The following is a 14,386-nucleotide window of genomic DNA, read 5'->3' as shown; positions in this document are numbered from 1 at the left end:
TGTGAGACCAAACAAGAGCCAGTGTACATGAAAACATTTACTAGTGTTTGGGATGCAGGAGGTGCTCAATAACAGCAAGTTCTCAGGCTCTGTGATAGAAACTGCACAGGTACTTCAAGAGTAAGTCTTGTCAATTATGAGAACTTGAAGGAAAAGCTTAGGGCACAAGGGGAAACATGTTGGCCATAAGGGACATTTTCAAGCATCCCAGTCCTTCCTCTATGCACATAGCAGGAAGGCACTGCTTCATTCCTTTCTGAAGTTAAGCATGACCACATGACCAGTCTTGCCCATTGAAATGTGAACCTGCTGTGTATCATTCTGTGTGGAAATCAGTGCCTTAACTGCCACATTTTCCTTCTCTGCCTTGGTGATGGTGGAGGCACAGATCAAGGTAGACTTTCCATCATCTTGAGTCCTTGAGTAACTAGGATAGGCAGAACCCCTATGCTGACCCATTTTGAAAATGCAGAAGGAGGGGGAAGTTTTTTTTTTTTTTTTGTCAATACACTGAGATTTCATGGTTGCTTGTTACTACAGCATAAATTGGTTTATCCTAACCAATACAGACTTCCTGGTGGCTTCTTATGGCTCAGATGGCAAAGAAACTGCCTGCAATGCAGAAGACCTGGGTTCAGTTCCTGGGGTGGGAAGATCTCCTGGAGAAGGAAATGGCAACCTGCTCCAGTATTCTTGCTTGGAGAATTCCATGGACACAGGAGCCTGGCAGGTTACTACCCATGGGGTCACAAAGAGTTGGACATGATTGAGTGAATAACACTAACTAACCAACCAATATATGAGTTTTTTTTTTTACAAACTCCCTCATGGAATCTCTAAGACTCAAGCCATGTGACCTCCTGTGAGATCTTAACTCTAACCCATTCAAGTTTGGGATTTCCACATCTTCTCATTCTATGGTCCATCTGAGCTTTTTTTCATGTGACATGTGAACAGTCACTAAAGTAAAAACAGAATCAGGAGATGAGGTTGGGAGGGGCAAGATCATTCTCCAAAGACACAATCAACTATATCAAAAGATTCAACACAAACAAATGTTGGGCTTGGAATCGTGTATGAAAAGTTAAACTAAGAAAATAAAGGTTGGGGTGGGCAGATAAAGCAATTGGGTCATGGGGAGTTAAGGCAGTCAACAGCTGTAATGATGTGTAAAGACATGAAGTCCAATTCCTGAGGCCCTCCAGAGTTAGGAAGTGATTTGCTTCTGTGTGAAGTCTATGGGACAAATGGCGATGTATCAGGTGAAGGATGCTTCAACCCTCCTTTCCCTCAAGACAGGAGCGTCAGGAAATCAGTGAAAAAGAGAGAGAGAATCAGAACTACAACAACGGTCATGGATGCATTATATGTATTGTCTCATTTACTCTCCCCACATTTGGGGGAGGTATATCATTAATCATATTATATATCTTGGGATGCTAAGAAACCAGCTCCAGTTCACACATCTGGGAACAACCATAACTCAAAGCTAAGCCTGTCTGCTGCCTGATCTTCTTTCTATCCCGTGCCTCACTAAAACCACCCATGTGCAAATATTGGCTTAACAGGGGGTGGACACAACTATAGTTTCTTCCAATTCATTCAGAGAGAGAATTTTTCCTAACCCAGCTCTACCTGGATCATCCCAACTATTATAATGTGATTATACTGCAAACACGAGGACTCATTCAGAATAGCATCTGCCTTCCAACTGCTCTCAAGAGTTCAGGAGCTGGAAGAGGAAATGAGACATAGAGAATGATCACCCTTCTACCTCCCACTTCTCTTATTTAGCTCACCATTTGGCAGAGGCATCATGCAGGTTAAATATGCCCCTGCATGATGAAAAGGATTAGCAAGGAAAGAGTCTTCTCTCTGCACAAATAGAACAGACACAACAGCACTGCCCCCAAAATGGGGGCTTCTGAAGGATATTTGCATGAATTTGCCACACTTGTTTTGCATTCAACCGTTAATTATGGTCCTTTCAGCTTCACAATCATGGCTAATGGTGGTGGGGATGCAGAGAACAGTGGATTCAGCAGACCTCATTCTGGGAAGAGTGGGAAAGAAACAATGTAAAACTGCACCCACCCGCTGTTTACAACTGAGACAGCTACTCTGGGGTACCATTTGGAAGATCTGGAGGAAATCGAGGCTGCCCAGGAGCCTGAAGCTTGGGAAATGAGACAGCTGGGCAAAGTATTACTGCTATGATGGAAGGAAGGTCCTTTATGGCTCATCTGTCTATGGGGAAAATAGCTCTGAGCCATGTCTCTCATGCTACACTGAATGGAAATTCAGACTTGACTCACACTTACTTGGTGCCTTTCAGTATTCGAGATCATTTCTCATTTAATCTTTGAAATGACTGTGTGAAGTGTGTATTGCGATTTCAATTTTATAAGTGAGGAAATCGAGACTCACAGACAACAAGAAACAGTTTGTACTCTCATCCATTCATCAAATGATGATTGTTATACTATGTGTTAAATACTGTACTCAGTATGGAGAATTCAACAGCAAACAAGAGTTCCTACTTCCTGGAGCTCTAAGTTTAATGAGAGAGGCATGCACTGCAAACAAACAAACAAAAACAAGTGCAATTAAAAATACACACAGTGTTGTAAAGAACAGGTCAACAAATAGTGAGGGCTGATGTGGATGGTTCTTAGATAATATGGTTGGAAAGTTCCCAGAGAATATGACAATGAAGATGAGACCTGAAAACTGAAAAGGTCCTAGTTCTTCAAGGACTGAAGAAGAGAGTCTAGGATAAAATAACAGCCTGTGTGAGACCCCTGGAGTGAGAAAAATATCTTGGAATGTATGAGAAATAGTGTCTTAGAAAATGGTTCAAAGGAGGAAAGGTAGTTGAAATGTAGCAAGCACGGTTTAACTATATCCGGAGCGCAATGCCAGGTTCTGGGCATTTCTTTCATGGAGAGCATTGTAAAAAGGAGTCTGTCTATGAGAGAACAGAATAGATAAACAGAATGAAAGAGGTACAGAAATCATGCTGCTGCTGCTGCTAAGTCGCTTCAGTCGTGTCCGACTCTGTGCGACCCCATAGACGGAAGCCCACCAGGCTCCCCCGCCCCTGGGATTCTCCAGGCAAGAACACTGGAGTGGGTTTCCATTTCCTTCTCCAATGCATGAAAATGAAAAGCGAAAAGAAAGTCGCTCAGTCATGTCTGACTCTTAGCGACCCCATGGACTACAGCCTACCAGGCTCCTCCATCCATGGGATTTTCCAGGCAAGAGTACTGGAGTGGGGAAATCATAGTATATGAGAAATAGAAGTAACTGCATATTAAATATCAATGCAGGATGGTCTGGGTGGACAGGGATTCTGATTAATACTGTCATATTTTCTCCAAAAGGCTGACATAGTAAAGAACAATTTGATTTGTTCAAATCAATACAAGTGTCCAAGACTACAGAGTTAAGGAGACAGAATTTGGCTTTATAGAAAGGAGAAAGTTCTAACTACTGTACTTGTTTAACAAAGGAAGCAACTTTTTCCTCCAAAGAATTGCAGTGGTCAAGCTGAGGCTATATAATGCCTTGCCAAGAACATTTTATTAGAGATTTCTGTGTTGGCTTCTGGTGTACATAAGATGACACTTCAAAATCATCCAATTCTAAAGTGCTATAGATTTGTAATGGTTGTACCCAAAACAAATGGTTACAATATGGCCTAATTCCTAAGACAGGTGCTGAAAGTTCAGCACCAAGGACAGTGCTTCAACAGCTGGGACTGCCCTTTGCTATTAATATTTATAAGAAAGCATAAATAGGCAAATGAGGTATTACTAATGTGATCAAAATTCCCAGCCTAAGTGCCTGTAAACAATTCACACTTCATGAAAGTGGCTGAGAGGACTCTTGAGTACCTTGTCTCATAACGGACATAATACTTGGACTCTCCATAGTGTTTGTAGGACTGGACTGAATTATTCCACAATTATATAGTTCACTGTGGAGTTTACCAAGTGTCTTTACTCTCATCCTAATAATAGTTAAAAGTAAAGGAGTGACCTCCACATTTCTAAACCTAATAATCTGACATATTATTTTACTTCTCCATCCCTCCTTCCCTCCCCCTCCCTCCCTCTCTTCCCTACTAGAATATAACTGCTATGAGGGTAGGGATTTCTTCATCTGTCTGGCTTACTGCTTTATTCCAGGCACTCAGAGACAAAAGTGCCTTTTGGCGGGGCACATATTGTGCTTGCTAGATGTTTACTTAGTTAATCAATCATATCTAATTAACTTAAAAGTCACACAGTTACTAGGGTTTTCTGTGTAAGTAGTCTGACTGTAAAGGCTAAATATCAAGACACTCTGCTAAGCTGAAAAACTGTCTTTACTATTCATAGAATATATATATATATTGTCCCTAAAACTCTCTTATCTTGTTCTGATGTTCTCACTGAAACTTTAGATGGAAATGGAAGCAATGAAATTGATTGATAGTAAATCATTCAACCTTGCCCACAACCATCCGGCAACAAATGGCCATTTCTGCTTTCCTTTAATTCATTTTAATGTAATATAACTTTGCCCTAACCTTTGTTTTTAATCTTCTAGAGATATAGATTTGCTGAATTCTGGTTTTTACTTGACTCAAGACATTTTACCCCTTCATGAAGAGAGCTAAGCATCACTTTAAAAAAATCAAATAGAGTGCTTCTGTTTTCTGGCTTGCTTTATAGTTACTGATTTTCATGTTTACTTATAGTTTCCTTTGTTTCTTCCCTTTTCTTTGTAGATTGCTGTTTTCTGGCTTTCTATGATAGATTGGAAGGCTGCCTTTATGTTTTAAAAAAGAATACTTAAAAAAAACCTTGGTATCAAAAATAAAGTAGTCATTATTTATTCCAACCTGTCCAAAGTGGGAAAATTAGCAGATTTTTATTTACATTCATCAATTCTTCAACTCTTTCTCAGTTTTTGTTGACACAAGAGTGAATTACAGCCCCAGATAACAGCTGTAAATTTTTTTTTATATTTTCTCTTTAAGTAATCGCTTTTTAATATTAACCTCTTTGCAATGTGTTTAGAACAATTATTTTAGCATTAATATGATATTTAGTTAGTTTCCAGGCTCACTGTGTGTCTTTTTATTTCATATTTCTCTCTTTGCAATTTCTTTATTTTGATTCATTGCTTGCTCAACTACTGTCTGTATGATTTTATAGAAGCAGGGCCAATGGGAGCCTCTGGATGGTGAGAATGTCTTTGTGATGCATTTACACAAGAGCAACAACTTGGCTGATAAGAAATTTGCAGGTTATAACGTTTTCTTCTCAAAAATCCTCCAGGCTTAACTGCATTGTCTGCTCCCCTTTATGATATGGAGCAAGCTGAGGGACCAAGCAAAGACTTGTCAGACTGAGGATGACTTTCCCATTCCTATGTCTCTTTCACCCAACTCTCTTCAGTAAAAGTTAATACTATGCAATAATTTGAAATGGTGCATAGTTTTTCTCTTGCTAGAAAGATACAATACTCTGAGTGCCCGGCTCCCACAGCTTTTCCCTCTCTGTTCCTGTGAGGCCTACTACACCCTCAAGACTCCTGGCATAAGCATCCACCCAATTCTACTCCTGCTCAGGCTTCACTGCAGCCAATCTTAGGTCTCAGATGAGGGTACACATGGTGTGGGATCAAAGGCATGAGTAACTAAATGATTGTGTTTATCCTGGAACCAGGAGTAGAAACTGCCTCTTAGATAGCTTCAGAGTGGGGTGACCTTTTTCCCTAAAGGCAAACCCTCATGTCTTGAAAAGGGGAGTCTAGGGCTTCCCTGGTGGCTCAGTGGTAAAGAATCCCCCTGTGAATGCAGGAGACACAGGTTCTATTTGTGGTCCAGGAAGATACCACATGTCTCAGAGCAACTAAGCCCATGTGCCACAACTACTGAGCCTTTGTTCTAGAGACCACGCATTGCAACAACTGAAGCCTGGCTGCCTAGAGCCAGTGCTCCCCAGCAAGAGAAACTACCACAATGAGAAGCTCACACACTACAACTAGAGAGTAGCCCCTACTTGTCACAAGTAGAGAAAAAGCTCGTGCAGAAGACCCAGCACAGCCAAAATAGTTTTTTTTTAAAAGGGGATCTATTGTAAGATGTCTGGGGAGCAAGACTTCCAATATTCCTCCTATCTCATCTGCTGCTCTTCTAGGACCTACCATGCTCAGGTTGGAGAAATTGCTCCTGGGGTCCAGTTTCCTAGGTTCTGTAGACTTGGTCTGTTGTTGGGTTTTTAGGAGAATCTTGGGAGGAATGTGATAGCAGGTGACGTGAATGCAGCTATGATTCTGTTCCACAGCACGGAAACCCAACAGCACTTCTTGACATGTTGCCAAGAGCAGGGAAAGCCACTCTTTGTTAGGGCTGTGCTGAACCAAGAAACTGGCTAATATGGGATACAGAGATGGGCTCCCAGATGCTTCTGGCCATCGTGACTTCTTCCTCCTCAGTACCTCAGAGCGTTGTATGAAGAGGCCAGATCACAGGGGCAAGGCAGTCTGGCAGCTTCTTTTTGTAGTTTTATACTCTCTGTGAGGAATGTTCCTTGAACCAGTAATGAATGCAGAAATGAAATACCAATTTGGAATCTATAAATGGTTATGTGGACATTTTAAATGTGAAGTAGTTTCTCAATCCAGGTTTCTCATAAAGTAACGACTGCCACTAACAGACTAGACTATCTTGGCCACCCAGCACCTACACAGGCTATTCTCTAAGAACTTCAACAACAAATTTTTCTTTTGTTTCAGGTTTTTCTACCCCAGTGAGCCTCTCACTTCTCCAGACACACTGTGGAACATGACACACACCAGATTCCCTTGTGATTATAGAAGCTCTTCGAGGGCACATACTACATAATCTTAATATGAACTACAGGGCTTAGCATATGTCACTGTTCATTATATATCTGCTGAATGAAATATGGCAACCTGGAATATGTCCATAAAAACATCATAGGCAGAAAATCTTGAGTATAAGAGGAACTAAAGATAGTTAGCTTGCAGAACATAAGACCAGATGGGTTTGTGTGTGTCTAGAGGAAAAGTGAACTGAAAAAAAATACCACCTAAGAAGGTGATTGCATTGGCTCTACTGGGACCTAAAAGTATGGATCAAGAGCAATGGGTAGAAGCGTTAATAAAAGATATACTTAAGTCAGTTAAAAAAAAAAAAGCCCTCAGTCACAGCCCCCACAAATATCAGCAAGTTATCATATAAAAAAGTAAGGAATTTGTTACTGGAGTTATTCAAGAATAAGCACTGACATCGTCAATTAACAGATGCTTGAAAGGGTGTGGAAGAAAGGGAACCCTCCCATGTCGCTGATGGGAATGCAAATTGGTACAGCTACTGTGTAGAATATTATGGAGGTTCCTTAAAAAAACTAAAAGTAGAGTTGCCATATGATCCAGCAACTCCACTCCTGGGCATATTTCCCGAGAAAACCTTAATCTGAAAAGATACATACATCCTAATGTTGACAGCAGCACATTACAACAGCCAAGACATGGAAGCAATCTAAATGTCCACGGACAGCTGAATGGATAAAGACGACGTGGGGCACACACAATGGAATACCACTCAGCCATGAAAAGAATGGAATAATGCCGTCTGCAGCGACGTGGACGGACCTACAGATTATCACACTAAGTGAAGCCAGTCAGGCAGAGAAAGACAAATACCATATAACACTTATATGTGGATTCTAAAAAAAAAGATCAAATGAACTTATTTACAAAATAGAAACAGACCCACAGACGTAAAGAACACGCTTATGAACACACTTATGGTTACCAAAGGGGAAAAAGGGTAGCAGAAGGATAAATTACAAGTTTGGTATTAACATATAGAAACTATTACATAAAAGACAAATAAGCAACAAGGTCCTACTATATAGCACAGGGAACTAGATTCAACATCCTGTAATAAACCATAATGCAAAAGAATGTGAAAAATATATATATATATAACTGAATATATATATATATATATAGATATAGATATAGATATGTTACTGAATGACTTTGCTGTATACAAGAAAATAACATGACACTGAAAATCAACTATACTTCAATTTTTAAAAAAAGGAATAAACATTAACATCTGTTAACTGTGACACTGTTATGTTGACTGAAGCACTGTCTTGTATGTAGGGGAAGGCAGGGAGATACTGGATGACCTTTCAGATTCTTTTCTGCCCTGTGATCTTGTGATGTTATGACTGACACCTCTTATTAACAACAACAGCAAAGAAACAACTGACACAGAAAAGGTTACCTTATTTTTGGGAGAAAAACATTTTCTAATGTGACTAATAGGAATGAGAAAGGGGTTAGTAGTCACTGATTAACTAAAGTATGTATGCTTAGGGCATTCATAGAAATCACATTTATAGGTATTCTTTTATAGATAAGAAAATTAAGACTCAGATGTGAATATGATTTGCCCAAGTGAAACACCTTTCCATCCTCTAATTCAGCTGTCTGAGAACATTTTGTGTAAAGGGTCACAGAGTAAATACTTTAGGAGGCAAAGTAATCTCTGTTGCAACTACTCAAGTGTACTGCTATAGCATCAGAGCAGCCATACACTATGAAAATGAGTAGGCATCACTGTATTAAAAAAAACAACCCCCTCCGCCCAACAAAAGGCTGATCTGGATGCTTTGGTCCATGGGCCTTAATATGTCAACCTCTCTCTAAGGCGATGCTGCCTTCTCATTTAAGAATGGGAAAACAAGGCAAGAAATGGCCTCCAATGGCCATACTTACTCCGTTTGCTTTGCTGAGGGCCTGGAAGTAGATGCTGTAGCTTTTCAGAGGGGAAAGAGGAGGGTTCCAGTAGCCATTGTATGTCTTGTTGTCACCCACTGTAAATGGCTGGGTGACAGGCAGGTTGGCAGGCTTCAATTCGGCAGCAAAGTAGTGTAGGGAATCAAGGCTGGAAGCGTTCCTGTAGCTCACTGGCACTGAAAAGCACTCGATGATGTCAGCTGCCCTCCGTGACTTCTGAAGTCGCTCCTCCTTGACAACCAGCTGATAAACACTGAATGGGAAAGAGGAGAGGCAGATGAGCAACTCTCTGGAGGGATGAATTTGTTATTTACCATCATCACTTCTATGACTGAAACCTCCCTCCAGAGTTTCAGACTTCTAAATCTGCTGCTTTGCAGAAATAGATCTCCATTTAGATATTCCAAAGGGCTGGTTCACACTGGGTATGCCCAAAATGCAACTCAGTTTCAACCCCTACAAACCTGCATGTTCCTCCTCCTCCATTTCTTTCCTTAGTAGGGGAGCACTGTTCATCAAGTGGCTAGATCTTGATTCTGGGGCCTCATCCTTATTTCCTACCTCCTCGGTTTTCACTCTGCTCCTCTAATCAGCGAGCTCTGTTGACTTGACATCAGCAATTTGCACCCCCCCTTCCCCTTTGTTCTCCTCCCTTTATATTGTAGAGGTGGGGCACTTCCCCATCTCTTAGCTGAACTCAGCAGGTCTCTTTGCCTCTAATTTATGTGATCAACTCACCAGTCAATCCAGTGACCTCCCTAAACATAAACACTGTCACTCTTCAAGCACTTTCACAGGCTCTCCATTATCCGAACGAGACAATCTAGATTCCTCATCCTGGCACTTGGGGGCACTTTGTGTCTGGTTTGTAAACTACTTCTCAAAGAGTCTTATGGTAGGTAGGCCCCTGACTGCAGCTGCTCCAGAACCCCTGCTACTGCACAAACATCCTTTGGAAACTATCCCATGCCATCACCAATTGGTGCTTCCTCCACCTGCAGTGCCCTCTCATTCTACCCACTTCTGCCTGTGAAAGCCCTTCTCTGAAAGCTGAGCCTATCTTTCATCTCCTCCATGCAGCAGGTCGAGGTCTTCCAAATGTGAATGACTTTCCCCCTACTCAACTCTCCTACCACTGATTAGTGGCTGTCTGCCTGGGACAGCAATAATGTGAGCTTGGAGCTGCTGTTTCTCTGGCTGGACAGTGACCTTTAAGACAGTGGCAGTTGTGGCTTAGTTATCTCCGCTTCACTCTCTCTCTGTCCACACACTGTTCAGCAGATTACCTGATACCTGTGTGCTGATCAGTGAATACTTGTTCAAGTGGACCAAACTGAACCAAATTGAAAAGAAGCCCAAAACCCAATCTGATGAAATGTAGAAAACCAATTCAAGCGAAAGTGATTCCTCTAAGCTCCTGTCTAGTGATCGTGCACATTTCCTTCAACTTAGAAGGATGTAAGAAGCTGTTAATGTGTAAAGAGAGATGCCCAAGCCTTTATTAAACACCAACCATAAGCCAAATGTGTAGGCTAGGGAGAGAGGCAAATCATCTCTCCAGGGGTTAGTCAGCAACCCCACTGCCCCTTCCTCTCCACCAATCTGGTTACTGAGGACTCACTTGTCAATTCAACCAAACTCAGCAGCCAGACTAGAGATGAGGGTGCTGAGGCTGCGAGGCAGAATGAGTGTCAAACTGCAGCAAGAGTAGAGATCCAGACTCTCAATGCATAGTTCAGTATCTTTTCTTTTTCTCTACCTCCCTTCCTACTCCATAAGCCAACAAAACAAACAGAGGGCCTTGCAAGCATTTTGTGTGTTTGTTTTCCTCAGCGGCTGAAGTTGCACAGCTCCATCCCACCCCGCCTCGTCTGAAATCACAAAGGCTAGCAAAGGATATTTTTTTTTGGGTTAAACTGTGTTGTCAACATACAGTTTCCATACAATTGGGATTAATGTGCCAGAGCACAGCCAGCAGCCCCCCGAGGCCCACTGTGTCTGCAGCTTGTCCATTCAGAGGCAAATGTGCAATTGCAGTCGGAAAGCTGTAAACTATTTTGTCATATAAATCTTTCTGCCAGGAATCTAGCCTCTCTGAAAGATCTGGGAGCTCTGATTAAGGAGGAGGAAGGGAAGAAAGAGTCACGCGAACTGTGCAACCTTCCTTCCCTTGGCACACATGCTTTAAAGGACGAGGTCGGGGAAAGAATCAAGAGAGAGGGCATTATTTGTGTTTCTGTGCTATCTTCACTCTCATCATAATTCTCTTGAAAACATATTTATTGAAGCTCTTTTCGGCGTGCTGGGGATGATTAAATCACACCTAAATGAGAACACCTCCCGCAATCATACCTCTAGGGTTGGAATAAACTATTCAGGATTGTTTGTAAAGAGAAAGGATTTTATTTTTTAAGTAGAAAATCCCGGGGAGTATGAGCAAGAGTACTGGAGTGGGTTGCCATTGCCTTCTCTGATGAGAGAATAACGTATTCTTATTCTATGCTCACCTCACAACATTTACTCATGTTTCCCCTCCTGCGACACCTTCTCTATTTCTCTCAATGAGAAGGTGGACATTGATGACCATATTTTCTTCATAATTTTTTTTAAGGGTCTCTTCTTATAGGACCTGAAACCTGGGCTGTAGCTTCATCTCAACGCATAATGCCAAGGCTCATCTGCACCTCTTTTCATCTCCTCACCTTTAATGTCCATCATTCAGCCTCTTTCTAATGTGACTGACAACCCTCACCCCTCTCCTTCCTTGACTTTTCAGACCCAGGCTCGCTGGAAACTTCTGTATCTTAGTTTCAATGTCTCCTGAGACAAGACACCTCTACTCTGGTCCCAGATCCAAGACCTCAGCTCTTAGAGGAGTTGTCTTAGACGCCTTTAAAAGCAAAACCTGTAGGCACCTCTGCAAGCTTTGGAGAAGCTGGACCTAATGCCTCTTCTGCTGTTCAGACTGATAGGTTAGATGATGACTCACGCTTCTCTGACCACTCACCACTGAGGGTACCAACATCCTTTCAGACCATGACCCCATCACAGACATATCCTGTGATGTCCTTTCTCTACCCGGGGAAGAGGCTTCTAGTCAGAGGCTGAATCCATCCATGGTCAGTTGATTTCTGACAAAAACTCCAAGACAATTTGACGATAGAGGGATAATCTTTTAAGCAAATGACTCTAGGTCAACTGACTATCCACACGCAAGAATCTAAACTTAAATTCACATTAGACATTTCTCTGTACAGCAGTAATTAACACAACATAATAATCTATACAATAAAAAACCCTGTTCACAAAAAATAAAAATTAAAAAAAAATAAGTTCACATTATACACAAAAACAGAGAGAACACATCATAACCCTAACTGTCAAAGCTAAAGTTATAAATTCTCTAGGAGAAAACATAGGAGAAAATTTTCATGACCTTGGATTATGGAAAGGGTGTGTGAGTACACCACCAAAAGTATGATCTGCTAATGGAGGGAGGGAAAGATCAATTCAATATCATCAGATTTTTAAAAAATTGGTTTCAGAAGGTGCTATTCAACAAATGAAAAGGCAAGCTACACACTGAGAGAAAATATTTGTAAACTGTATGTATGATGCTCTCATCCAACATACATAATGATCCATTAATAGTGAATAATAAAAACACAAATTATCCAAGTTAAAAGTTGGCAAAATATTTGACTAGACATTTCACTAAAGATAACATACAAGTAGTTTATAAACTCATAGAAAAGATGGTCAATTTAAAGAGCTGTGACCGAGATGGTGGAGCAGGAAGACCCAGAGCTAAAGCTCCTCCCATGGGTATGCCAAAATTACCACTACTTACAGAGTAGCTATGGATGAAAATGACCTGAAGACTAGCAGACAATATTTTCCAAAACTGAAGATATAAGAAAGAAACCAAATTTATATGTGGAATCTAGAAAGCAAACCATTCAATATTACAGTAATATCAGAGTAATCCAAGTCTATGCCCTAACCACTAATTCCGAAAAAGCTGAAGTTGAACAGTACTATGAAGACCTACAAGACCTTCTAGAACTAACATCAAAAAAAGATATCCTTTTTATCATAGGAAACTGGAATGCAAAAGTAGGAAGTCAAGAGATACCTAGATACCTGGAATAACAGGCAAATTTGGCCTTGGAGTACAATATGAAGCAGGGCAAAGGTTAACAGAGTTTTGCCAAGAGAAAACACTGGTCATAGCAAGCACCCTCTTCCAACAACACAGGAGACAATGACTCTACACATACAGATGGTCAATACCGAAATCAGATTGATTATATTCTTTGCAACTAAAGATGGAGACGCTCTATACGATCAGCAAAAACAAGACGGGGAGCTGACTGTGGCTCAGATCATTAACTCCTTATTGCAAAATTCAGACCTAAGTTGAAGAAAGTAGGGACAACCACTAGACCATTCAAGTATGACCTAAATCAAATTCCTTATGATTATACATTGGAAGTGACAAATAGATTCGAGGGATTAGATCTGATAGACCGAGTGCCTGAAGAACTATGGACAGAGAGAGATTCGTGACATTGTACAGGAGACAGGGATCAAAACCATCCCCAAGAAAAGAAATGGAAAAACACAAAATCGTCTGGGGAGGATTTACAAATAGCTGAGAAAAAAAAAGAGAAGTGAAAGGCAAAGGATAAAAGGAAAGATATATCCATCTGAATGCAGAGTTACAAAGAATAGCAAGGAGAGATAAGAAAGCCTTCCTCAGTGATCAATGCAAAGAAATAGAGGAAAACAATACAATGGAGAAGACTAGAGATCTCTTCAAGAAAATTAGAGATACCAAGGGAACATTTCGGCAAAGATGGGCACAATAAAGGACAGAAATGGTACGGACCGAACAGAAGCAGAAGATATTAAGAAGAGATGGCAAGAATACACAGAAGAACTATACAAAAAATATCTTAATGACCCAATAATCATGATGGTGTAATCACTAACCTAGAGCCAGACATCCTGGAATCTGAAGTCAAGTGGGCCTTAGAAAGTTATCACTATGAACAAAGCTAGTGGAGGTGATGGAATCCCATCCACTGGGATTTGAGCCATTTCAAATCCTAAAAGGCGATGCTGTCAAAGTGCTTCACTCAATATGCCAGCCAATTTGGAAAACTTAGCAGTGGCCACAGAGCTGAAAAAGGTCAGTTTTCATTCCAGTCCCAAAGAAAGGCAATGCCAAATTGTACCCATCTCACACACTAGCAAAGCAATGCCCCAATTCTCCAAGCTAGGCTTCAATAGTACATGAATTGAGAACCCAGATATTCAAGATGGATTTAGAAAAGACAGAGCAACCAGAGCTCAAATTGCCAACATCCATTGGATCATAGAAAAAGCAAGAGAATTCCAGGAAAACAGCTACTTCTAATTCATGGACTACACTAATGACTTTGACTGTGTGGATCACAACAAACTGTGGAAAATTCTTCAAGGGATGGGAATACCAGATCACTTTACCTGCCTCCTGAGAAATCAGGATGCAGCTCAAGAAGCAAGACTT

The 14,386-nt window shown here is 41.0% G+C and overlaps 1 protein-coding gene across 1 annotated transcript in view; it reads right to left on the bottom strand.

The window, feature by feature from the left end:
* Nucleotides 1-14,386, bottom strand: part of PTPRT (protein tyrosine phosphatase, receptor type, T) — an 839,242-nt gene that overhangs the window by 236,066 nt on the left and 588,790 nt on the right. The window contains exon 11 of the mRNA XM_010829234.1: nt 8,812-9,085. Coding sequence (XP_010827536.1) covers nt 8,812-9,085 — 274 coding nt within the window. The remainder of the gene's footprint in view (nt 1-8,811; nt 9,086-14,386) is intronic.

Source organism: Bison bison, unplaced genomic scaffold (assembly GCF_000754665.1).
Source record: "Bison bison bison isolate TAMUID 2011002044 unplaced genomic scaffold, Bison_UMD1.0 scf7180017864500, whole genome shotgun sequence".
NCBI classification, from domain to species: domain Eukaryota; kingdom Metazoa; phylum Chordata; class Mammalia; order Artiodactyla; family Bovidae; genus Bison; species Bison bison.
This window is presented reverse-complemented; position numbering and strand designations above follow the sequence as displayed.